Source organism: Muntiacus reevesi, chromosome 10 (genome assembly GCF_963930625.1).
Source record: "Muntiacus reevesi chromosome 10, mMunRee1.1, whole genome shotgun sequence".
Lineage (NCBI taxonomy): Eukaryota > Metazoa > Chordata > Mammalia > Artiodactyla > Cervidae > Muntiacus > Muntiacus reevesi.
This window is the reverse complement of record NC_089258.1, coordinates 40,171,349-40,196,999: the sequence shown is the minus strand read 5'-3', so window position 1 is coordinate 40,196,999 and position 25,651 is coordinate 40,171,349. Positions and strand designations below refer to the sequence as shown.

The window sequence follows — 25,651 nt, the reverse complement described above, 5'->3', positions numbered from 1 at the left end:
TACTGTGGGTATGAGATTGTCCAGACTTGTACTTTGCATTTCACTCTGCGATTATTTCTTAGGTTCAGCTTCTTTGAGATCTCAGGGGTGGGAGGTGGGTAGGAGTGGGTGGCAGGGCTGGACTTGGGCGCTGGGTGGCCATGTAAAGGTACCCAGTCTGCCCTGCTCATCTCTCAGGGGCTCCGAGTGGAGGATGAGCTGGGCTTCAGGCCCAGGTTTCCTGTGGGGCGGGGAGGTATGCGTGGGGGGAGCGGGAAGAACTGCTCCTTGGGTGGGGATGCTGGGCCCACACGAGGAAGCCTGGGAGGAGAGGTCAGCCTGGAGGGGCCGGCGTGGAGAGAGGCGGAGGTGACACAGGATCACTTCCGGGGCATCTGCTTCTGTGCTGGGCACCTGCCTCTCCGTTAGGGATGCAGGAATCTACATGAGCATCTCCATTTACTGGAAAGACAACACTCACAAAGATTCCTGCTCTCTATCTCTGGCCGCACAGCTAGTTAGCAGTAGAGCCAGGATTCAAGGCTAGGTCTGCCTGTCTTCACAGCCCAGGAATATTGAAGGCGGTTTGGGGAAACCACCCAAGTTTATCAATTTTCAGTTCTGATTGTTTTGCTCGGGCGAGACATGCCGTCTCCATGCCTCCCCTAACATTGATTATAACTCCGCTGGGGCCGAGCCCACGAGCCTGTGGGCTGTCTCTCTGTTGCCATGGCAGCTGCTTCTCCTCAAGGCCACCTCCACACACGTTCTCCCACTTCCTGCAGTGGTCCTCTGACTTCGAGCCTTTTCCGACTGTGCTTCATATGAGGTCCAAGATCCTTGGTCCTGCCTCGTTCATTACTCGGGGGCAGGGGGCAGCCGTGTCTCGGGCTGGTTTATTCCATCCACCCCGAGTCCTCGAGAAGCTATAACGTGAGCCCCAGGGAGTGGATTACCGCCCAGGGGAAGCCTGGGTCACAGGGCACTTTTCTGCTTTCTTTGGCTTTAGCAGTAGTGCGGTTGAGTTGGAAGAGCACAGAGCTCGCAGTCAGACTGACTTGGGTTTGAATTTCGGCACCTGAATTACTTGTTATAAAGCTCTGCGAAGGTCTCTCAATCTCCACAAGCCCTAGTTTCCTCTTGGTAAACCCAGGACTAATAAAGCTTACTGTGTAGGCAGTCTTCAGGGTTAGAGATGTTTTACGAAGAAATAAATGCCCTGGCCTTGGTAAATAGTAGTTCTGTTGCCAACGCTTATGAGAGAAATAGTTTGTGCTCACTGATGCTCTGACTTTCCGTGAGCTCCTGATATAGGCTGAGGGTGCTGTACCCCCAAAAACAGATGCACACGTTTCTGTGGACTCGCAGGGGCCCCTCAATGGCAGTCAGTTAGGAACCCCTCAGTCTGGAGGTGTGACAGAGCTGTCCTTTGTGGGATCCCGAAACAGGTGGGTCATTTTCGTGTGGTCAGTTCTTTGAGGGAGAACAGCAACAGCATTAGTAGCTTTTATCACTTAAAACAGGTAAGAAGTTGTTAACCTAGGTAGCTGAATTTTAAAAAAAAGAATGAGAATGAAGTAAATGATCGCCGGACACATACACAGAAATGTGACCAGACATCCAAATGCGGGTCTGATAAGTGTTTTATAAGCAGGGAGCTGGATCTGGGAAATGGTGTAAGTGGACCTATGCACGTGAGCAGTGTGTTCTTTCTACCTAGCTGTAAAACATACATATTTTAAAATGAAAAAAACTAGACAGGGTCTTTCTAGGATGGTAGGTTAAGTTTATTGTGAATTTAAAGATGTACCTCAGTGACTTAACAGAAGATTTTATGGTCCCTTTCTCAGCAGTTTTCAGGGGGAGATTTCTTTAAAAGCAAATGTCAGATGACCATTTGAGTGGATTGGAATGATTGCATTAGTGCTGATACTGAAGAAATCCGAACCCTCGTCCTTGTGTGGAAGTGAACCGAGAGGCTTGGAGTCAGATAGGTGCTGTCCCATAGTGACTGTGGTCTGCAGTGAGTTGCTTTAATTACCTGGACCGGTTTGCTCATTAAATAAAATGGGAAGAATCCTATCTGCTTCATTCATTTATTTAGTCATCTAACAGATACTCATTGAGCACTGTTTTGGTTCTCTGTTGCTCCGTAACAAATTATCCCTAAACTTGGTGTCTTAAGACATTATCATTTGACTATATTTCGTGGTTTTGTGGGTTGAGGGTTTGGGCGGGGCTTAGCGGGGTGATTTTCTGCTCTCCATGGCCCAGGTCCCTCGTGGCATCTAGCTGGTGGACGGGCTGGCCTGGAGGGTCCCTAACGCTTCATTCACGCCTCTGCTGCCGTCTTGGAGGGTGGCCGGAAAGCTGAGCCGCTGGGATTGCCAACTGGAGCACTTGTGTGTGGCTCTGCAGTGTGGCAGCATGAAGGCAGTCACACATTTTGGATGGTGACTCATAATTCCGAGAGGCCAGAGGTGGAAGCTGCCAGTCTCTTAAAGCCTTAAAGCCTGGACCCGGAACCTGGCTTAGTGTGACTTCTGCCATGTTCCCCTGGTCGTGGTAGTCCCCCCATTAGGAGGCGACAGACTCCGCACCTTTCGGGCGAGGGTGTGGAGAGATGAACTGACAGCCCAGCGTCAGCCAGCCTCCCCTGCCCCCCTCTCAGGGCCTCTCGTGCTCTGTAAACAGCGGGATCGCTGACCTTGGCCGCGCTGCGCCTGCCCGCCCACTTGGCCACGGGCCGCCTTTGTCCCGTCTTAGTGTATCCGTAGTCTTTGAAGACTCCTGGCTGCTGCTGCCTGGAGAGAATAAACATGTCTGCAATTCCTGTGGCTCATTGAGTCTTCTTCCAGCTTTCCCAGGCGCGCCTTATCTGCCCTGGGTTCAGTGAACCGTGTGAGCAGTAAGACAAGAGGTCAAAGGATTTACGGCTATCTTAAATCTGCCATGGTGCCGTTCTAGGTGCTGGAGATACAACAGGAAACAAAATATACAGAAACTCCTGCCCTCATGGAGCTTACGTTCTGGTGCACGAGACTGTAACCAAAGCATAAGCATAATTAAACGCTGTGTTAGCAGATGCTATGAGGAAGAATCGAGAAAGGAAGGATTGGGGGAGTGAGGCTGTGGTGGGACTCGTGGGGCTTATTTTAGGCAGGATGGGCTGGGAAGAATGGATTAGAAGTGACATGTGAGCTCAGACTCGATGGACGTGGGGGAGCAGTCTCGGGGGATTCTCCAGACAGAGAGAGGTGCAAGCAGATGAGTCTTGGGCTGGGAATTTAGGTGGTGTGTAAGAGAGACAGCAAGAAAGCCGGGGCTGCTGGGACAGAACAGTAAGGGGGGAGCAGGAGGAGAGGAGGGCAGAGAGGCAACGGGGATGCAGGCGGATCAGAGCCATGGAGGCCGCCGTGGGCTGTGCGGGTCCCGTGGGTTCTGGGACACGACGCGCTGTAGCTTTTCTCCCCAGTGGAACCAGCCATGGCTGGTCCTGGACGTGGGCAGTTCCGGGGCCCCTCGCACTCCTGTTCACCAGTCAGGGCCGTCCCCCCGCCCCTGCTCCCGTGCACGTTCTCACCCTGATTGGGACAGCTCGCTGAGCACGCAGGACGGCAGGTGACCACGAAGCAGTCATCGTCCGCCTGTGCTCTGGTAGCAGCAGTAAGTCGTATGGACTCTGTCCTGGTGGCCTGTCTGCTGTCTGTGGGCGTGATAAGTGTGTGTGTGTGTGTGGCCAGTCTGCTGTCTGTGGGCATGTAAGTGTGTATGTGTGTGGCCAGTCTGCTGTCTGTGGGCGTGTAAGTGTGTGTGTGTGTGTGGCCAGTCTGCTGTCTGTGGGCATGTAAGTGTGTGTGTGTGTGTGGCCAGTCTGCTGTCTGTGGGCATGTAAGTGTGTATGTGTGTGGCCAGTCTGCTGTCTGTGGGCGTGTAAGTGCGTGTGTGTGTGGCCAGTCTGCTGTCTGTGGGCATGAAGTGCGTGTGTGTGTGGCCAGTCTGCTGTCTGTGGGCATGTAAGTGCGTGTGTATGTGGCCAGTCTGCTGTCTGTGAGCGTGTAAGTGTGTGTGTGTGGGGCCAGTCTGCTGTCTGTGGGCATGTAAGTGTGTATGTGTGTGGCCAGTCTGCTGTCTGTGGGCATGTAAGTGCGTGTGTATGTGGCCAGTCTGCTGTCTGTGAGCGTGTAAGTGTGTGTGTGTGGGGCCAGTCTGCTGTCTGTGGGCATGTAAGTGTGTATGTGTGTGGCCAGTCTGCTGTCTGTGGGCATGTAAGTGCGTGTGTATGTGGCCAGTCTGCTGTCTCTGGGCGTGTAAGTGTGTGTGTGTGTGGCCAGTCTGCTGTCTGTGGGCGTGTAAGTGTGTGTGTGTGTGTGGCCAGTCTGCTGTCTGTGGGCATGTAAGTGTGTGTGTGTGTGTGGCCAGTCTGCTGTCTGTGGGCATGTAAGTGTGTATGTGTGTGGCCAGTCTGCTGTCTGTGGGCGTGTAAGTGCATGTGTGTGTGGCCAGTCTGCTGTCTGTGGGCATGAAGTGCGTGTGTGTGTGGCCAGTCTGCTGTCTGTGGGCATGTAAGTGCGTGTGTATGTGGCCAGTCTGCTGTCTGTGAGCGTGTAAGTGTGTGTGTGTGGGGCCAGTCTGCTGTCTGTGGGCATGTAAGTGTGTATGTGTGTGGCCAGTCTGCTGTCTGTGGGCATGTAAGTGCGTGTGTATGTGGCCAGTCTGCTGTCTCTGGGCGTGTAAGTGTGTGTGTGTGTGGCCAGTCTGCTGTCTGTGAGCGTGTAAGTGTGTGTGTGGGGCCTGTCTGCTGTCTGTGGGCATGTAAGTGTGTGTGTGTGTGGCCAGTCTGCTGTCTGTGGGCATGTAAGTGTGTATGTGTGTGGCCAGTCTGCTGTCTGTGGGCATGAAGTGCGTGTGTGTGTGGCCAGTCTGCTGTCTGTGGGCATGTAAGTGCGTGTGTATGTGGCCAGTCTGCTGTCTGTGAGCGTGTAAGCGTGTGTGTGTGGGGCCAGTCTGCTGTCTGTGGGCATGTAAGTGTGTGTGTGTGGCCTGTATGATGTCTGTGGGCGTGTGTATGTGTGGCCTGTCAGATGTCTGTGGGCGTGTAAGTGTGTATGCGCGGCCTGTCTGATGCCTGTGAGTGTGTAAGTGTGCGTGTGTGCCCTGTCTGATGTCTGTGGGTGTGTGTGTGTGTGGCCTGTCTGATGTCTGTGGGCGTGTAAGTGTGTGTGCGTGCGCGCGTGTGTGTGCGCTCTGTGGGCGATTCGTTTTTAGATGTTTCGTTGGAGGACGCCTGCTTTGCAGTGCTGTGTTGATTTCCGCTGCGCAACGTGAACCAGCCACCAGTGCATATACATCCTCTCCCTCCTCAGCCGCCCTTCCACCCCCACTGACCTCATCTTGCTTTTCCCCTGGATTCAGAGCTCGAGAGCCGAGTTGTAAGCTCAGGTGCCACATGCTGTGGACCTTGCTCTTTTTTGTATTTTTAAAAAAAAATATTCGCTGGACATTATACTCTTAAACTTCAATTTTTGAGATTTTTTTTTTTCTTCATGTATCATCGTGTGCTCTTTGTAGCTTGTGATGTAGTGGAATAAAGTAAAATGGGAAAAAAAGCCAAACCAAAGTTAAATTGTCTAAAAATTGTGACTCCAGAAATGTCTGCAGTGGGAAGACGGTTTAATTTGTTGGCACAACTGTATTGTGGGAGAATGTTTTTCTTCTTTAACTTTAGAATTCTGTTACTGTTGCTTTAGTATTATTTGTGCAATAGAAATCTTCTTTCTCTAGAGTTTGAATTTCTGTTTACATCTATAATCCATGATAGGTTCTTGGCCTGCTTGTTTTGGATTAAAGGTTCAGGACAACCTTGTCATCTGCGTGCCTAAGGAAAAAAAAATTAACATTTAATTTTTAAAGTGGTTTCCTGTTTTTAAAAAATGTTACTTTAAAAATGTTTACTTTATCCCCCATTATGAATGTAGTCTATACTTAGTATAAAACATTTTAAAAATTGAGAAAAAATAATTTAAAAAATCATCTATAATCATGCATTTTGGTATGTCTTTCAGGTTTTTAGTCATTGCTTTAAAAAAGGTACTTATTAAAGAACAGCTCAAATACACAGAAGAGGAGAGAGAATGGTACACTGACCCTCCGGTGCTTCTCACTCAGCTCGGCGCTCATAAACTCCTAGCCAACCTTCCTTTATCTGTGCCTTCCTCCCATCTCCCTCTCTTTCAATACTCAAGTGTTTTAAGCAATTCCCAGGCATATCATTTCATCAGATTTTCAGTATGTTTTTTTTCAAAAACAAAACCAAAAGTATTCACTTCAAAAAGATTAATTCTTAATATCATCAAATAGCCAATTAATCTTCAGATTTCCCTAATTTAAAAATTGTTTTAAACAGTTTGTTCGAATCATGATCAAGACATTGCATTGATAAATCTCCCCTTAAAGGTTTTATTTGGGATAATTTTAGATGTAGAGGACAGATGTGAAATAGCATTAATCGCAGCGTTCCTGTATATCCTTTGTCTGCCTCCCCAGTGTTAATGTTCTCCATGACTGTAGGACCGTCATCAGAACCAGGACACCAACACTCATGCAGTCCCGTTACGTGCAGCTTGCATTTGAAAGTTGCCAGTTCTCACTAACGCCCCCTTTCTGGTCCAGGATCCACATTCCCCTTAATTATCTCATCTTCCTCATCTCATCTAATCTAGGACAGTTGCTCAGCCGTTGTCCTCTGTGACCTTGACTCCTCTGAAGAGTACTGATCAGGTATTTTGTTACTGTCCTTCAGTCTGGGCTTGTCTGACGTTTCTGGCATGAACAGGTTGAGGTTACACGTTTTTGGTCAGAATAGCACAGATGAGCCAGGTGCATGAAGTCAGTTTGTTCTGGTGAAGGTAGTGGTGGTCCCTTGGCTGCTGTGGGGGCCTCCTGGACTTCTCCACAGTCACGTTACTGTTCTCCATTTGTGATGGTATTTTGGGGGAATGTTTTGAGACTGTAAGGGTCTTGTTTTTCATCATACTTTTAAGAATCTTGCTGATGATTTGTACCCACAACAGTTACTACCCTGGTGTTTGCTTACTGGTGATTCTCCATCATTCCTTCTGCACTTATTAGCTGTAATTCTCCTGTAAGAAAGGGCTGTCCCTTCTGCAGTTTTTTATTATTCAGCTGTTTATACCCGTTTGAACTCATTCTATAGGTTGATAAGCCATTATTATCATGATTTCTTCTCTTGTTCAGATTGACTCAGGTTTGGCTTTGGGGAACTCTTTCAGATGGATACCTGTGTCTTTAACATTTCCTCAACACTTCCACACTTGTTAGGGTCACAAGATGTCCTGGACTCTTGAATTTTCCCTCATCAAGTTCTGGAATCAACCATTTCTTTAAGGATCCCTGGTTTCTTTTATTGGAGAATTGTATTTAGGAACCAAGGTCTGAATGACAGGTGTCATCATTACTACTAGGCCTTGGCAGTAGACAGTTTGAAATGTATGTTTACATATATTTATATATGCATACAAAATATATGCAGGCATATACTTATCTGTATTTACTTCTATTCATACAAAAGTCCATGGGGTCTCAGAGTCGGACATGACTGAAGTGACTTAGCGCTCACCCACACAAAATACATACCCACATATATACACCCGTCTTTACTTCTGTGGCCAGCGCTGCGTGTGAGCGAGTGTGTCTGTGAATAAAGGAAGGGAAGTTCGAATGAACTCAGAATCTGTAGAATCGGTATGAATTTGTGAATTCACACTGGCTTCTCCTAACTTTCCTAATTATTAGTTATTCTACAAGTTCTCTCCTTTTTCTTTGTAATTTATTTGTTGAGTAAGTTGGGTCATTTGTCCTTTGTTTCCACATTTTAGATTTTGTTGATTATATTCTTGTAATGTCATTCAGCTTGTTTCTCTGCTGACTTTATTTCGAGTAAATTGCTAGTTAGATAAGGTGCATGATCAAATTCAGGTTTAACCTTTTGGCAAGATTACCTCATAGGTGGTCTAACAGCAGGTACGTAGTGCTTGATAGCCCCTGTTTTTATGATTTACTAGCCATTGATAATTGCAAAGTGATGATAATTTAATTTCATCAATCCTTCTTTTATGTAATAGCTATATACTTCTATGAAGAAAAGCTTGTTTTTCATATCTATTCAGTTACTCTGGGGTGTAGTTCATCCAGAAAAGACAAAATAAGAATTCCCTGAAATCTTCCAAAGGTGACCGTGTTTGTTTCTCGCTGCTGCTGTAACAGATCACCAAAACTGGACTGCCTAGCAGCACAAGCTTATCCTGTGCTTCTGGAAGTTAGAAGTCTGAAGTCGGTCTTACCGAGGCAGGGCTGTACTCTTCCTAAAGGCTTTGAGAAAATCTACTTCCTCGTCTTCTCCAGCTTCTAGAGGCTGTCTGCATTTCCCGACCCGCGACTCCCATCCATCTTCAAAGCCAGAGATGACTGCTGGGATCTCTTTTGTGCTTCCCTTTCTCCCTCTGAAGGATCTTTGTGATTATATTGGGGCCACCTGAATAACCTCTCTGTTTTAAGGTCAGCTGATGAGCAACCTCAGTTCCATTGGCAACTTTTTGCCGTGTAATTCAGCATAGTCAGAGATTCTGGGGATTAGGATCAAAACATCTTTGGGGGGCCGTTATTCTGCCTGTCATAGTGACCAAAGGGTTTTTGTTTTTTTTTAATCATCATGAACTCGTGATTCTTTAAAAAAAAAATTTTTTGACATTTTAATTCATTGTCACTATCTTTGATACCCTAATTGTCCTATCTTTTGATGATGAAAAACTTACTCAAGTTGATTCTTGACTTCTTTGGACGTGAACGTGTAGTCTTTGATGGAGTCTTTCTTTCTGACATGATGAGATGTCTGAGCTCATGTTATGTACTCCTGCCCCAGGTCTGGAGTCATCCCTTTCTGTAAGGCACACTCTACTGTGACTTAGTCCCTGGAGGGCTTGTTAAGGGCTTCCCAGGTGGTCAGTGGCAAAGAATCCGCCTGCAAATGAGGGAGACACAGGAGATGTGGGTTCGATCCCTGGGTGAGGAAGATCCCCTGGAGAAGGAAGCGGCAACCCACGCCAGTATTCTTGCCTGGAGAATCCCATGGACGGAGGAGCCGGTGGGCTGCAGCCCGTGGGGTCGCAGAGGGTCAGATGCGACTTGGCGGCTGGGCACGGAGGGCTCACTGAGGCAGACGCTGGTCCTCCCTCGCCCCAGAGTCCCTGGTGTAACCGCTGTGGCTGGGGCCCAGGGGTTGGGGTGCTGATAACGCTCTTCTGGGGGCTACACTTTGAGGACCACTGTTTTAAACGGTGATGGAAGTTTTTTTGTTTTTGTTTTGGTGAGCGATGGTATTTAGCGACTATAGCCTGCATGCTAGGGAGGGTATTGATTCTTGGTTTTTTCAGTGAAAGGAAAGAAATAATTGAATGTAAGTCCCTATTCATATTTCCATTTCAAATTTAGAATTACAGGTTTTAACTTATTTTATATTTGTGTTTGTTTTCTGAGGCTTGGTTCTTATGATCACAGTAATTACTTATTTAATAAATATACATGTATTTATACACACACAGTTTCAGAATAGCAATACAATTATTATTTCCTGCAACATGATTACTAAAAACAGTTGAGGGTTTTTGCAGCAGTTCCTTTGTCATTGGAGAAAGTTCCCACTAGGGGTGTAGAGATTACTTGACTTTTTGTTATTGAAATCATTCCTCACCAGTCAGCTTGATGCACAGTTAAATTCTTTTCCTGTGTCTTGTGCTTTTAGTTTTAGAAGATTCTCATTTAATTTTAAAATACTTACCTAAACATTTATGTGGTTTCACCGTCACATCAGTAAAACGAATCTGCCCTTTCCTCTGTCTTGCTCTCTCCTTTTCCTTGTAGGCAGCCGTCACTTGTGATTAAATAAGTGGCAGGGTGCTGTGCATACTGTTTTTCTTGGGGTCCACACCACCCTCCACCTCGCACCCCCACCTGAGCAATATATTCAAAAGATTGCTTGAGGGCGGGACTTTGATAGAGTCCTCCTCATTTTCGTTTAGCTTCTGGGACTTTGATAGAGTCCTCATCCTTTCTCTTTAGATTCTGAGTGCCCCGCCGCGAGGAGGCCCCAGAGAGGATTCCTCTGCTGTAGACATTTGCTATTAGGAGTCAGTGCTTCAGTATTAGAGATAGTACGTATTTTGAGATGGTTAAAATTCACACTGTGCACTGTTTGATTTCTGTGTTTTTCCTTAGCATTATAACTTGGGCATTTCCCACGGATTGTAAATGTCATTAAGACAGTTTATTTTTCTGATTCTGAAAGTAGTACAGACTTAGAGGTTTTAAGAAGCTCAGGAAGATGAACATCCATACAACATTACATACCCGTAATCCTTCTGCTTAGGGATACTGTTATTATTTTGATGTGTTTCCTCAGAGCCTTAAAACTATTTTATGTGAGCACTTAGAAGACAATCACCATCATATTACATAGCACCCTGCTTTGTTTTTACTCTTAATTGTGATGTTTTCATACTACGTGCTTTTTAAAAAAAATTATCTTTAATTGGAGGATTGTTACCTTCCAATGTGGTGATGGTTTCTGTCAAACATTAGCATGAATCGACCCGAGGTACACGTGTATCCTGCCCTCCTGAACCACCCTCCCATCTGCCTCCCCACCCCACTAGGTGCTCACGCGGCACCAGCTCCGGGTTCCCTGCATCACAGAGCAGGTTCCCACTGGCTGTCTCTCTTACATGTGGTCGTGTTTATGTTTCCACACTGCCGTATGCTTTTTATAATTCTGTATTGTTAGACATTTAGTTTCTTTGCAGTTGTTTCAGTATTGTAAATAATTTTGTGATAAATGTGTGCACATGAAGCTTTCCCCAAATTTCAGATTATTTTTAAAGCTGGTTTTCCTAAGACTTTAAATAAGGAGGAAGCTCGTGTCTGTTAACTAGATCTGTTTGGTGTGCTTTCTTACAGCAATAAGGTTAACAGGTGAAAGGTTGTCACCTTGAAACTTGTCAAGCAACTTCCAGTTTTTCTTTTTCTTCTGGTAGGACCTTAGAAATGAAGTTGAGAAATTACGCAATGAAGTGAATGAAAGAGAGAAAGCAGTGGAGGATTGTTACAAGAGTCTGTTGAATGAAAGCAATAAAAAATTGCAGAGTCAAGAGCAAGTGATCAGAAGCCTCAGAGAAAGCGCCGCTCAGAGGGACTTGTTGCTTCAGGTACCACAGCGTTTTCCTTTTTGTATTTACGTATTTTTATTTCAGCACAGGTTTTCTTTGTTGTTGTTACTGTTTTCTAAAAACTCTTTTTCGAAGATGCTTATAAAAAGGTGAGTCTGGCAAAAAAAGAGGGTGGTCTTCACTGCTCTGTATCAGAGCACTTCGGAGCTTTCTTTGCGCCATTTGGACCCCAGCCACCACGGAGGTAAGTTTGGAAAGATGAAGAGCTCCAAGAAGAGAAGGACTTATCTTGGGTCACATGACTAGTATTAAAAATTCATTTGGGTTTTTCCACAAGTTCCTTTGGGAACACTTGGATGAACCTTGTGGCCAGTCCAGTACACGGCAAGGCCTGACCCAGGCCGGCCCGCTTTGCCCTGGCGCCCGCCCGCGTCTCCTGCGGTCCTGGCTTTCCGCTGTGCCGCGGCCTCTCTCCTCGGTGCTTCTCCTCTGTCTGTTCCTTTCCGTCTTGGAGTCTCCTTCTCGTTTGATGGTGCAGGGAATTTTTGATTCAGCTCCGAATTACGGGTAGCCGTGCTGGAGGGAACATGGGTGTTTCACACCGCTTCCTCCTGAAGCCTCACTGCCATCAGTGAAGGGTGAGAAGGTCTAAACGCCCAAGACCAGGAACATGGGAGTGGTGGAAAGCAACCCAGACGGGAAGGTTGCTGTCTGCGGAGGTGGATGGGCAAATGGTAACTGCTGGTTTGCCTAAAAGTTTCTGGGCGTTTTTCCCACAACTTCCTCCCCTCTGCTTCGTGTCTCGGGGATGGAAAGCCAAGCAGGAAGAAGCTGCTTAATCCACAGAACCCGGAAGGGCTCAGCGGGCGGTCAGGCTGCCTTTGTTGGCAGATGTGGCCGGGATGCTGGGCAGCTCGGGGACCTCATGGTCACCAGCAGGGTGTGGGAGGTTTGCTCTGCGGAGACCGTGACCAGAGAAGGTCTCCATCCATCTAGAAGAACGTGCACGTTTGGAGATAAATTAACACTAAATGTCAGTACATAGCTTAGTTTTGTGAACTAAGTAAACAGAACAAAGCCATGGTTGCTCATTCCGAGAAAAGCAAAAAGTTGAACACGAACGCAGACGTCACTGTGTAAGGCCAGGCTGTGGACAGTACACGTGTGGCTGTCTCCCGCGCCCTCTGGGAGGCGCCCCCTGCTGGCCGGAGGGGAGGTTTGCAGTGACTGCCGCCGTCCTTGTCTACACCGGGCTGGGTGCCGCTCCTTCGGTTGTAACAGTGCCTGAATGGATTTGTAATTGCCTAATGTTGGGGCTGATGGAAATTATTTAGATGATATCTGGGTATTGTGAAAAAAGTACATCTTCCCTTAAAGAGTTTGGGACCATCTCTTAGTATTTTTTTTCTTGATGAAAACTCGTATGATTTGTTTGTTTCCTTAGAAATTCAATGAAAGAGATTTGGAAGAAGCGCAGCAGAACTGTGGCTCAATGACGGCGGAGGATCTCGAGTTCAGGAGCGAGGACTTAGTAACAGAAAAGGGCTCTTCTCAATCACCAGGCAGCAGAAGCATCTTCTCAGAGGTGAGCTCATCTGAAACTGGACGTTCACATGCAAATTCGTATTCTTTCCTGGCACGTGTTTGTTGCCTCCTGATCTAAAGATCCTCCCAGGCCTCCTTGTTGATGATTGAGCTGACAGCAGGTAGGAGGAGGGCTTCAGTGTCTTTCCTCCTGACAGACTGGTATCCTTCAGCCAAGGGTTAGTATTTGCACCGCGCAGGAAACCTAGAAACCACAGCTTGTTAGAAGACAAGCCTCGTATCTGCCTCCTAGGGTCCACTTCTAAAGAGCTGTGTGATCTCGAGGTAAGAACATTTCCAGCTGACGTGCGCACAAACGGTGGCCCGGCAGGCCCTTCCCGATCCGGCCCCGGGCTCGCCTTCTCTCCTCCCCTCGCGCTCCGTCATCTCTGACAACAGCGCCCCTCTTGCAGACGTGCAGAGGCGCCGAGTTTGCCCCGCCCGCGCCCCGCGCCCTGTGGGTACCACCTCGTCGGCCTGGCTGCCTTGGCCTTCCCTGCTGACCTGATGGCTCCCCTGCACACGCTCGGGCTGCCGCTGAGTCCCACGGCTCGGGGGCTCCTCCCCGGCCTGCCGAGAGCTGCGTCTCTGCATCCTCCCGTCCACCGCACTTAGTCCTCGGTTGAGTGATGGGAGGCAGGCCCCCCGGGGGAAGGGAACGGCGTCCGTGTCAATCCCAGCGCCTGCCCCGTGCCTGGCCCCGTGGCTGTTTGTTGAGTGAATGACTGATGGTGGGTTTGTGGAGATGCATACAGAGTCCTGACCGGAAGCTTGCCTGCAATACGACAAGGGAGCCAGAGATGGGAAAGGAAAGGAGTTTGTTGTAGGCCAAGTGTTGTTTTTAAGCTTGCCTTTGATTAAGTTCAGACATTCAGAAAACAAGGAATTCATACACAAACTCGTTCTCTGATGAATGACTCTGATGGTGACTTGTGGTTTTTGTGAAGGATGATCATTAAAGTGACAGCTGGTGTGGCCTGGGCACGCAATCAGAAGGGGCTCGGGCACTTGGGCTGGAGTGGGCTGCTGCAGGCCTGCTGTGGCTGCTGGGTCTGGGGGAGGCTGGGGGGCCGGGTGCGCGCCAGGGGCTGCTTCATAAGCGGCGCAGAGGTGGGCTCAGTGTGCTGGCCCCACTTCTGGCCGCCGCACTGCGTGTCCACCCAGCGTTGGCCCCGGTCCTGGAGGGCGCCGTCGCCGGGCCCTGGGAGCTCTTTCTTCGCTCTGAGCACTCGTGAATGTAATTTGCCATTTCTTGAATGAGAGTGTCAGCGTGGACTTGGCCTAGTCCCGGGCCCGGCGTCTGGAGGCCTGGCTTCCTCTCTCGGCTCTGTCTTCCCTTGAGTGGCCGTGGGCAGGTACGGGAGCTGATCTCAGAGGGCTGATGTGTGATTCTGAGCGGCTCACTGTTCCTCGACATTGACCACATTTAGCAGGATGTTAAGATGCACAGTCACCCATAATCAGGCAGAGTCTGGGGATTTTTAAACTTGTAAGAACGTGGGAGTGTAGTTAATGTTCCCTTGTGCTGGTCTCAGGTGTCCGACAAAGTGACTCAGCGCCGCACGTGTACATGTCCGTTTACACTTTGGTTGATTTTTTGTCTGCACTGGGTCTCTGTTGCCATCTGCAGGCTTCCTCGAGCTGTGGCGAGTGGGGGCTCCTCCCCAGTGGGGGTGCAGGGGCTCCTCTCATCCTGGCTGGTGGGCTCCAGAGCGCAGGCTCAGCAGGAGGGGCACACAGGCCTAGTAGCTCTGATCTTCCTGGACCAGGAGTTGAACCCACGTCCCCTACATGGGCAGGCAGATTCCTAACCACTGAGCCACTGTGGAAATTCCTGTGTTATTCTTTCTGAGATTCTTGTTCAGTGTAAGTTATTACAAGATATGAAACCCAGTTCCCTGTGTATACAGCAGGTCCTTGTTTATCTGTTTTATATATAGTGGAGTGTGTCTGTTAATCCCAGATCCAGCTCATCTTCTCCCCACTGCCCCTTTGGTAGCCACAGCAGTTGTTTTTCTGTGTTTGTGAGTCTGTTTCTGTTTCTTAAATAAGTTCATTTGTATCATTTGTTTTTTAAGATTCCACACACGAGTGTTATCATGTGATATTTGTCTCTGACTTGCTTCACTTAGCATGATAATTTCTAGGTCCACCATGTTGCTGCAAATGGCATTATTTCATTCTTTTTATGGCTGAGCATTATTCTGTTACATATGTATATACAGCTACACACACACACACACACACACACACATATATACAGCTACACACACACATATATAGCTACACACACCTATATAGCTACATACATGCACACACACATACATATATAGCTACACACATATATACAGCTACATACATACACACATATAGCTACATACATGCACACACATATACAGCCACACACACACACATATACAGCTACATACATATACACATACACATATACAGCTACACACACATATACAGCCACACACACACACACACATACAGCTACACACACACACATATATACAGCTACATACATATACACACACATATACAGCTACACACACACAGCCACACACACACATAACTACATACATGCACACACACATACAGCGACATACATATAGACACACACATATATACAGCTACACACACACACACATATACAGACACACACACACACACACACACACACACACACACACACACACACACACACACACACACACACACACACACCTGGTTACCCCTCAGTTGCTGGACATCCGGCTCGTCTCCGCGTCCCGGCTGCCGTGGGTTGTGCTCCTGGGAACGCTGGGGTGCGTGCATCCTTTCAGATTAGACTTTTCTCTGGATATCTGTCCAGGAGTGGGACTGCTGGATCGCATGGCAGCTCTGTTTTTGGTTTTTTAAGGCATCTCCATACCTTTCTCCCCACTGCCTGCACCAATTTTATACCCCCACTAACAGCATAGGAGGCTTTTTTTTCTCCACACTCTCTCCAGCATTTATTATCTGTAGACTTTGTAATGGTGGCCATTCTGATTGGTTTGAGGTCATACCTTATTGTAGTTTTGACTTGCATTTTTCTAACAATTAGTGATATTGAGCATCCTTTCATGAGGCACAGTTTGTTTTGAGATAAGATAGCAGCCCATCAGGTTTTTTAGATGGACAGATCGTCACTAATTTGAATATATTTAGTTAAACTTTACTATTTTGAATCATATTTTAGACATGTAAAAAGTGGTGTAAATGTTGAACAAAATGTTTCTAAATTTATTGAACAGGTTGAGTGTTTTAAAATTTCATGTCTCTAGTTTGATCATCTATATCACATTGTTTTCAGTCTTTTGTGCTAATGTTTTCTGTACTTCTTAGAACCACAAGTATAAAGTCATCCCATGGGCATTTCAGTTATATTTTAGATTCTGGTGATGTTTAAATGACTGCAAAAATACGTATTTTAGCAAAGGTTTTAATTCTTTTCTGCAAGAGTAATTGCAAATTGAGGATAAAAGATTATAAATGATCATTTAGGAATTGGAAATTTCTAGGTGTCAGCTTAAGAAATCCCAGCTGTTGTAGCCTACAGTGTTTTTCCTCCTGAGAAAGGTGTTCTTTTCAGACTGTAGTTCTTTCTTTGTAGACAACATGGATTTTTTTCTTTTTTTCCTCCTCTGCCCTTGGCTGTTTTGTGTTGATTTTAGAGTTTATTCTCTACCCATTTCTATGAAGAACTTGAAGCTGTCACGATGTCTCCACTGACTCTGAGCAGTCTGTTTTCCTTCTAATCATGTGTGATCCTGAGAATTAATGCTGGATGGTCAGGGAATTGAAGGACAGAGAGTAAAACGCACTGACCATGTTTAACTTGCTGCAGCCAGAGATTTATAGGTTGGCTATTGACATGGTTGGGACATCACTGCTCAATTTCCCGAGTAGTAAAATAAATGTCTTTGTTGCAGAGCTGTGACATAGCTCCTGAAATCGACCAGCCTCTATCTACCAGGCTGCTGAATTGCCCTGATTACCAAGAAGTGAGCCATTAAGCTTACTCTTCACGTGTCTGCCGCCTCTCCAGACTGTGGTCTGGGCATTCCGTGTGTTTCCTCCAAGTCACTGAGGGGACTGGTGGAGCAGACAGTGCCTCAGCTTTGGGGTCGGCGTGTCAGTTCTGCTGCCTGTTAACTCTGTGACCTGGGGCTCCTCATCTCTGACCTCACCTTCCTAATCTGTAAAATGGGGCGTTACCTGCCTGCCTCCTGAGATGATTAGAAATAGTGTACGGGTGTCAGTTAAGCTTCTTTTGATGGCAGAGGCTCTAGGATCCAAGGCTGAAGAGTGAGCAGAACAACAATGAGAGGGAGTGTGTATTGGCAACATCCTGGAGATGCACATGTGCCAAGGGTCATGGACTCCAGGGCTCTGTCTGGTATGGAGGGGCAGGGGCTGGTTACTCCCGCCGAGCGGGGGCTCCTTGGGATCCCCCTCTGGCCCTCTCCTTCTGTGCCGAGGAGATCCAGTGGTATGTCAGCTCTGCCCAGGGAGCCAGATGACTTGACTCTAATCGGGCATGATTCAACGCAGGGGAATAGGTGATGGATGAAATGGGACCCAGACGGCTCCAAAGAGTTCATTTGTTTAGCATGGGTGAGTGATTTGCTCCTAGGAAGACGCTGACTCACTCTGACTTCCATTATGCAAATATCCACAGGGGTCTCTCCTTTTAAGACTCATCCTGGTCCCGTGTTCCCCTTGGACCTTTGTAACGAGCATTTCAGCGAAGCGCTGTGCCTGGCTCGGGATGACCCCTTGCCCTCGCAGGTCCGCAGGCCTGTGAACACGCGGTTGGTCCGCGGGCTCTGGGTGAAGGTGAAGGTGAGTCGGGGTGCCTCGGGGCTGGGGGAGGGCCTCTGTAAGGTGCCGAGGAGGGTGTACGTGGAGAGCGCTGGCTGCTGGAGCGTGGTCTCCAAGGAGGAGGGGCTCTTCCCCCTGGGGAGCTCAGGGGGAGGGGTTTCCTGATGCCGTGGAGATGGAAGGGCAGGAGAGGGAGCGCGAGTGTGGCCAGCTGGCAGGTGGAGGGTGGGGGCTGAGCCGAGCAGTGACCTGGGAACCTGGGGAAGGTTTGGGACGGCCGCTGGGAAGGAGCGGAAGGGACCCAGCCGGGCCCCCAGGCCCCGCACCGCAGTGGGTTCTTCCCCTGGGTGCATCCGTCCTACAGCTGGAATCTACCCCATCCACCCACCCAAGGTCCATATTTACTCATCTTTCTTCCTAATCCTTCTTGGTTAATTATGTACCTAAGCACACATTCTGGCTGTCACCTAATAGCTGAGTGGGCTCAAAGACGTTCGTTACCTGTCCTCTCGGAGAACCAGTTACTCATCTGCACAGTGGGAAGACTGATACACCTCCTGGGGTGGTTGTCGCCATTAGAGATGACCTGTGTGGTGGACCCGGCCTAGGACGTGGCAGTGGTGACTATGACTGACGCTCATCAAGTGTTTACTCCGCGCTGGGCATCAGCGTGAGAATCTTGTATAGATTAGCTCAGCTCATCTCTTTCACAACCCTGTGAAGTATGTAGAATTATTACCTCTGTTTATAGGTGAGGATATTGAAGTGCAGAGAAGCTGAGTGACTTGTTCAAGTTCACACAGCTAATAAAGGCACATGCTCTTAACCATCCCTGCCTCTCATGGAGGATGCTCAAGCTGTAGTAGGTTTTCTAATTTCCCTTGTCCGTGTTAGCTGACCTTTTATGCGGCTGACAGTGACCGTGTCTCCCTCACCAGGCTCCCAGGGCTTTGCATCCACTGTGGGTCATTCATGGGTGGATTGAAGGGCTCAGGCCCTGGATCCCGGCCGCCTGGGTCCACACTCTGCCTCCCTACCGTGACTCTGGGCCCCGGTTCCCGCATCACTAAAACGGGGAGAGTGGTAAGGCCTGAGCCCACTGGCTTGTGAGATTACATGGGAAGGTGCTGGAGAGCGCTGAGCACCGTGGCTGACAGCCTCTTGGCCTGGATACCCTGGCGAGTTCCTCCAGGCGCTCCCCGGGGCCTCTGCGCAGGGTGTGCGCCTGGGAGCTGGTGCTGGGACTGCGTGCGGAGGCAGTGGGCGCGCCTGAGTCCCTGGCCTGTGACATGGGTTACAAACGGGCCTGACTTTCTAGCGGTGTGGGTGGCTGACTTCACGACCTAACAAGCGGGTTAGCATTCGAAACCTTTCACTGGCAGGGTTGCCTTGACCTTGGTGGTGGTTTTTTTTTTTTTTTTTGTTCAGGTCTGGAAGCATAGCAGCATTCTCCTAGGTCACAGGCTCCTAACCTTTCTGCCCTCTGCATCCCTTTGGTGATCTGCTGGAGCCAAGGCCTTCTCCCTGGAAAAGTATTTATATGCAGAAAACATGTGCACAGGTTTATAAAGGAAACCAGTTTTGAAATTTGATTATCAAAATATAAAAAGTTGGCTGTAAATATAAAAAACTGGTGCTGCTTTAGAGTGGTGAGCAGTGACTGCGGTGGTTTTGAAGTGGGGATAAGAATAAATATTTTGAGATACCTGCGGCTTGTGCAAAGTGACTGTGCTGCTTTTGCTGACCAAATCTCCGGAGAACAGTGGTACTGTCCTGCCGGGCTTTGTAGCGGCAGCAGCGATCCTTCAGCTCCCAGGTGAGGAAAACGCTAAATCTCAGCAGAGCTTAGTGGCAGTAGAGATGTGACTCTCCCCCTCCGTCATGTCTGAGTTCAGCAGGGTCAGACGCGCTGTCTCAGGACGTTTCCTGAGCTTCAGGCGCCAGGCTGAGGCCGCGTGAGCACACGGACCGCCCGCCGCCCCCTCTCTGCACAGACCGGGAGCACCTAGTCTGCCAGGGGACTTGCACACTTTAACTTTCCTTCTTTGTTTTTACATTCTCCTCTAACTTTGAAATGGTTTCAGACTTACAAGCAAATTATGAGAATAAAGGGTCTCACCTGTCCTAAGCGGTCTGAGAGCAAGTTGCTCGTGTGGAGCCCGTCGCCCCGAGTGCGCGAGTGAGAGCCCTGTGAGAGGGACGCGGTCCGTGCGACGCGGCGCGCCCGTCACACCAGGGGCCGAGCGGGGGCCGAGCAGGGGGCCGAGCGGGGGGCCGAGCGGGGGCCGAGCAGGGGGCCGAGCGGGGGCCGAGCAGGGGGCCGAGCAGGGGGCCGAGCGGGGGGCCGAGCGGGGGGCCGAGCGGGGGCGAGCAGGGGGCCGAGCGGGGGCCGAGCAGGGGGCCGAGCAGGGGGCCGAGCGGGGGGCCGAGCGCCGAGCGGGGGCGGGGGGGGGGGGCTGGCAGGGGGCCGAGCGGGGGGGTGGGGGGGCTGGCAGGGGGCCGAGAGGGGCCGAGCGGGGGGACCCGCAGCACCGCCGGCCCTCTCGGGCTCGCCCGCGTCTCAGCCGCTGGCCCGCGAACGCCCTTCCGCGCCGCTGGAGCCCGTTCAGGATCACGTGTGACGTTTCACGGTCTTTAGCTTCGGTCTCTTGGCGTTCACGGCCCTGAGACTTGGGAAGTGTCCAGGCCAGGCCTCTGGTGGAGCATCCTTCCGGCGGGTCTGCCCGCCGCTTCCTGGTGACAGGAGTCCGCCGAGGCCTCTCTGGCGGGGTGTCCCGGAGCGAGGCCGTGTTCCCAGCGTGTGCTCTCCCACGGCCGTGGCTTAGACCTGTCCCGTTTGCGGCGCTGCTGCCTTGGTGACTGAGGGTCGCGTCTGCCCGGCGGCTCGACTGTGCATGCTCTTTCCTCCTTTGTAATTAGTGTTTGAGGGGAGGCATTCTGAGTTAGGTAAACGCTCCAATCTTCAGCCTTCTGCCCATCAGTTTTAGTCACCTTTTATGGAGGCTGAATTATTTACTGCCATGGTGATTCTTCTAACTGTATTATTCCTTCTGTGTTTATTAGTTGTTTTACTATAAAGAAAAGCCTGCTCTTCCTCCCGTGTATTAATTTACTCATGGCCTTGTGAACACAAATTTCTGTTTCACTCAGTGGGTTGTATGTATCACTATCATTGTTTTGATGCTCAAATTGTCCCGGATTTGGCCTTTTCAAACTGGCTCCTGTATCCTTTTGACAGTGCTCCATTATTTAAGCACTTCCTTGCTTTCTGATGTGGCAGAATGCTGTAGACATGGATTGTTTTTGACTTTTCTTGCATCAGTACTTGAATTGGCCTTTTCCCCTGGGATCCTTGGTTCCTCCAGCGCACAGTTGAACTTTTATCTGCTCTGTAACTCCATAAAGCGGTGACTTTCCCACCATTACAGGTGGCTCTAGTAAGGAGCTTCTTGAGGCCCCAGAACTGGTAAGTGCCAGAGCCAAGATCTGAACTGTAAAAAAAGCTTCACATGTGTGGAATTCATAAAATCACATTCCCCTTCATAAACGAGGAGCCTGAACCTCACAGAGGTTTGCTAAGCCCGTTGGCTGAGGTCACATGGCTGGGAAGTGGCAGAGACCCTCCCCGGATCTGTCACGGGTCTGCTCATGGTGCCTTGAAAGCGTGGCTCCCCTGACCGCTTCTATTTAGTCTAAGTCCCTTGTCCCTAATGCTTGTCAGGGTTGGTTGATGAATTTCTCTCCTCGGGAGCCTTCGTGGTGTTGTGGAAACGCCGGCTGCAGCGCGTAGGGGGCGTTTTCGCAGAGCGCCGGCCGCCGGGGCCGGGTGCTCCTTCCGCAGCCCCGAGCAGCGCGCCCACACGGCCGAGCCCGCGCTGCGCACGCCCCTGCCGGGCGTGCTGGGCGGCCGTTCCCCACTCCGCCTGCAGGTGGCGCTCTCGGACTGTGGCCTGATCCAGAGCCTGGCCCCGGGGCTCACCTTTGTTTGGATTTACACGCCAGAGCTGTCCACGTATGTTTGCATGGTGTAAGGATGCGCTCTCTCAGAATTCTTCTCTTAATGTCAGATGCCCCTTGTCATTTTCAGGAAAAGCAACAGTTAAGCTATGGAGAGCTGATTCAGGTGGTAAAGAGAGAACGCGACATCTATACGCATCTGGTAAAATCTCTGCGGGACTCAGACAGGTAAGGCTCTCCGTTTGGACTCGCATACAGAACACGCACTCATTTTAAATAAATGCTGGTAGTTTCTCAGGCAGCAGAGACTTCCCACTTTGCTTAGGAAGCTTAACATACTTGGACAGTGATTGCCTTTTTAAATCAGATATTCCTATTTCCTAGCAAGAGTGGTATGATTTTTGGGGTAACAAATATAGGATGAAAGGGCTTCCCAGGTGGTGCTCGTGGCATTGCAGAAGATGTGCGAGACACGGGTTTGATCCCTGGGTCGGGAAGATCCCCTGGAGAAGGAAATGGCAGCCCACTCCAGTACTCTTGCCTGGAGAATCCCATGGATGGAGGAGCCTGGTGGGCTGCAGTTCATAGGGTTGCATGGAGTTGGACATGACTGAAGCGACTTAGCATGCACATAGGATAAAAATATCATTAATACTGATTACTCAGGTTTTTACCAAACCTTACTATAGATATAGAAAGTGCCTCCACGTGTATTATCTCTTATAACCCTCACTGCCGCTCTGAGAGGTAAATGATGTTACTGGCCCTGTTTTCCGTAAATAAGGCCATGGGAACTTGGAGAGGTGAGGCGACCTGTCTGAAGTCGTGCAGGTGCTGGGTGACGGCAGCGTGTCCCTGCCTTGGCGTGGCCCGTGTCCGCACAGGACTGCCGCGGCTGGCGGCCTGGCTCTTCCCTGGGCCGGGTCCAGGCAGCTGACACCCCCGGGTCCTTCTGGGCCCAGCCCCGGGCTGGCCTCTGATTTCTCCTGTGCAGAGGTGACCTCTCTGCATGGTGGGATGGTGACTGGTGGAAGGGTATCGACATCTGGGCTTCGTTTCATGGCTGCACAGAAGTGGATGGGGCAGGTGGGTACACCAATGGAGGATGATCGGGGTCGGCCCCGGCCATCAGGCAGGCTGCAGGCGGGTGGGCGGGGGCTTCATCTGTTTATGTCTCAAGTTTTCCGTCATAAAAGGTTGAAGAAGCTCACCCTTCAGCGCACCTTGTCTTCTGCCGCCAGGGAAGCCCAAGAATACTGGAGTGGGCAGCCTGTGCCTTCTCTAGTGGATCTTCCCGACCCGGGAGTTGAACCAGGGTCCCCTGCAGTGCAGGCGGATCCCTGACCAGCTGAGCCATCGCGTGTAGGGTCCTCGTTGTCCCCGGGGCCGGGCTCCCTGCCTCTGCCTTCACTGGGCCTCTGCCCTCTGCTCTGCCCCCCACCCATCCTTGGGCATTCGAGGACCCCCCTTGTCGGGAGGCCTGCACGAGCCCCCAGGACAGGCGCCTCTCTGCTTTTCTGCGCTCACGACGGCCCTCCCCTCCCTCCGTCACGGCTCTGGTGAGGCCGGCCGCCTCTCCTGGCCATCAGCGCCTCCTGGGCCAGCGCCCTCTCTGCCGGCCGTGTGTCCCGGTGCTTGTCACAGGGGCTGGCGCGCAGGAGACCCTTGGGAGATATTCAGCGGATGAATCCCCTCCTTAAAGTCCGCCGCCACCCCAACTCTTCTGTTTTGAGATAATGTTCAGGATTTTTAATCTGAAGTGAATTTTAAGGAAAATGAAAACATGACTGATGAAATTCTGGAGTCGGCCTCACTCTGAAAGGAAGCTTCTTTAAGAAGCCTCTGCTGCTCGTCATTTTCACCAGGGGGCGGGGTTGAGTAGTCTGGGGACCTCAGATGGGGAATGGGCGAAGCGGGCTTAATCGTGGAGCCAGCCCGGACTCTGGTCGCCCAGAGGCTCTGTGGGTGGAAATGGCTGCTCTCACCCTCCTCAGCATCACGGGTGGAGGCTCCGAGTTCTGCAGGCTCTTCTTTAATGAATAAAAACGTGCATGGGACCAGGGCGGGCCAGGACCGCGTCTAACAGGGATGCTTAAAAGGTTTCCTGTCTGTCTTCAGAGTCGAAATGCATTCAGCAACTTTCAGCTCCTGGATAAGTCACTTTTCACCCTGAGCCTCAAGATATATATCAATATTTGTGCATTGAGATTGCCCTGCCTACAGACCTGCCTGTTTACCTACCTCCCTGCCTACCTTAGAGGGTTCTTTAAAACATGATGGTAATATATGAAGTCCTAATTCTGCCCAGCACAAAGGAAACACTCAATAAATGTTAACACTTATTAAGACTAACAGCAATGTGAAAAGCCTCCATATGCCTCAGTATTCCATTGTGCATACATTCAGCTTGTAGGGGGCTTTGAGCCCTCAGGCCTTGCTGTAGCCAGAGGGCAGAACTGTGGGCTTGGGTGGGCTCAGCCCCCCTCCAGGGCTGCCCACCCCCTGGAAACTGGCAGTGAAAGGTAGGTGACTGGAGCTGGGTGACGGACTTGTAACTAAAGTTGGTCAGCGCGGGCAGAGAGAGCAGCTGGCCACGGACAGCTCTGTGACTCATCCCTCACAGCGGCCCTGCAGCCCCACATCATGGAAATGGACGTGTGCTCTCGGAGATGTTGAGGGCATTTCCCAAGCTCCTGCGCTTCGGATTCTCAGAGCGCAGATCTCCAGCTCTTGAGCCGAGGCCCTTTCTGCAGAGCTCTCGTCTTGAGGACAGGGGGCAGTCTGTATTGCCCGTGACTCGGACGTTCTCATTCTCAGCATTGTTGGGATTTGGGGCTAGATAAACTTTTGTCAAGGGCTTCCCAGGTGACTCAGCGGTAAAAGAATCCACCTGCAATGCAGGAGACACGGGTTCGATCCCTGGGTTGGGGAGTCCTGTGGAGAAGGAAGTGGCAGCCCACTGCACTATTCTTGCCTGGGAAACCCCATGGACAGAGGAGCCTGGTGGGTTACAGTCCAGGGGGTCACAAAAGAATCAGATACAACTTAGTGACTAAACAGAACAGCAGCTTTTTGTCTTGAGAGGCGGTCTTGTGCGTCGTAGCACCGTTTAGCGACATCTCTGGCTTTTGCCACCGTGTGGCAATGACGCCCTTCCCCGCCCCAATCGTGACAACCAGCAGTGTCTCCAGATATGGCCACGTGTGCCCTGGGGGGTTTAAATCATCTCCAGATGAAATCATGGCTGGGACTCACGAGTCGCAGAAGGTTGGGCTCATGTGGACCTGCTGTTTGGGAGTCGTTAATTTACCTGGAAGAAAGGAAGTGATGTTTATCGAGCATCTTGTGTGTGTCAGGCACTGTGCTGAACTCTTTCCCTTGTAACACCTCATTGGATCCTTGAAACACTTGAAGGAAAGGCACTGTCCCCGCTTTACAGGGGAGGGCAGCAGGGCAGGCGGGTTAGCTGACCGCCGAGGTCCTGGAGCCAATGAGTGCTGGCGCCCTGGGAGCGGGCGTCCTCCGCTTCTCCCCGGCTCCTCCCCGGGAGGAGGGAAGCGCAGGGCTGTCCTTTCTCTCTGAGTGAAGCTCCTTTTGTTCCACCGACTCCTCACATCCTGGAGTTGGGGAAACAGGAATGACAGACGCAGGAGCAGCAGCTGTGTACTTTTAACCCTGTCAGAAAGTGGAGGAAGGAGTGAAGCAGTCAGCTCTTCCCAGCTCTCATCGCAGAAGCCTCGCTGAAACAGTCTTTCTTCTTTTTCCCCTGGTTAAACGTGTCTGCAGCCCGACCGCATCCAAGCGAGTGCTGTGCTGTGACGCCTCTGGGGTTTTCCATCAGCCTTACAGATTGGTCACCATGATTGTCTTGAAGTGGGACTGGGCACAAGTTTCTGGGAGGGCCCCTTCCCTGGCAAGGATGCTGCCTCACAATGAGCCGTCTTCAAAGCAGCGAGCTTAGAAGATGAGACATAATGGTTTATTTTCCTTCCTGTAGATGTTGATTTCTCTGTGCAGTTCTGTGGACGAGCTGGAGGGAATCG

At 50.2% G+C, this 25,651-nt stretch overlaps 1 protein-coding gene across 7 annotated transcripts in view; it reads left to right on the top strand.

Annotated features, from left to right (window-relative positions):
- CDK5RAP2 (CDK5 regulatory subunit associated protein 2) overlaps positions 1–25,651 on the top strand; it is a 175,220-nt gene that overhangs the window by 72,187 nt on the left and 77,382 nt on the right. For all 7 annotated transcript variants that reach the window (XM_065946987.1, XM_065946992.1, XM_065946988.1 and 4 more), the window contains 3 exons: positions 11,088–11,258; positions 12,664–12,804; positions 21,739–21,836. In XM_065946987.1, coding sequence (XP_065803059.1) covers positions 11,088–11,258; positions 12,664–12,804; positions 21,739–21,836 — 410 coding nt within the window. The remainder of the gene's footprint in view (positions 1–11,087; positions 11,259–12,663; positions 12,805–21,738; positions 21,837–25,651) is intronic.